The following is an 841-nucleotide window of genomic DNA, read 5'->3' on the forward strand; positions in this document are numbered from 1 at the left end:
AGTCCAGAAGTTCTTTGTTCAAGTAAGAAACTAGAGATGGATAAAACCAAACCAAAACAGTTGTGGTCCAGCTGTACTAGCAGTTTTTCGGTCACTGCCCACCAGACAATGCAGGCTTCAGGCTGTGACTTCATGAAAGCATTTAAATGCTCTGCTAAGCATCAGCTCTATAGTCAATATTCCCATTGCGTTGCTAATTGCCAGCCAATCACCGCAAGTGCCCAGCTCCCACAGCGCTCGTCTCCTTTGGATGATGCTCTGCTTAAGAGCTACACATTTCTGCAGGAATGTCCAAGGATGACTTCTCCCAAAACCTTTCTTCTGAATTGCACAAGTCAGACACTGCGATGAAAGCCAGTCTCTGGCAGTAACAAGAATGGGAGGTCTTTAACCTCAGCATCCAGACAAAAGGGTATTTTCACCAGATCGCTTAGTCACGGTCAGGGTGGTGAATATCTGAAAAGGAAAAATAAGAAAATAAAAAATAGAAGACTTTTAGTATGGCTGAAACGAATCCTCTTTTTTGGAAGATCAACTTGTGCATAATGCTCAAAATCACTGCCATTTCTTAAAGTAATAAAATAATAACAAAAACCATACATTTAAACTCCTTGCCACTGAAGAGCAAACATACAAATACCCTTTGCTCTCTTAATTTACTTTATGGTCTTCCTGCTAGAGTTGAAAAGAAAGAATTAAGGAAATCACATGGCTTTATACCACCTTTTGTTTTAAATGCTCCTAAGTTTGTATAGTGGGAATGAGCTCAGCAGTAATAAACTCCACTCTACACCTAATGAGTAAGTGTCTTTGTGGCTCAAAGATAACCTATTTGTAGGGA

The 841-nt window shown here is 40.0% G+C and overlaps 1 protein-coding gene across 1 annotated transcript in view; it reads right to left on the reverse strand.

The window, feature by feature from the left end:
- Positions 1 to 345: 345 nt before the first annotated feature.
- Positions 346 to 841, reverse strand: part of TXNRD1 (thioredoxin reductase 1) — a 25,626-nt gene continuing 25,130 nt past the window's right edge. Inside the window, exon 14 of the mRNA XM_010021239.1 lies at positions 346 to 456. Within this exon, the coding sequence (XP_010019541.1) occupies positions 394 to 456 (63 nt within the window). The 3' untranslated portion in view covers positions 346 to 393. The remainder of the gene's footprint in view (positions 457 to 841) is intronic.

This window comes from Nestor notabilis, unplaced genomic scaffold, assembly GCF_000696875.1.
Source record: "Nestor notabilis isolate BGI_N333 unplaced genomic scaffold, ASM69687v1 scaffold2339, whole genome shotgun sequence".
Lineage (NCBI taxonomy): Eukaryota > Metazoa > Chordata > Aves > Psittaciformes > Psittacidae > Nestor > Nestor notabilis.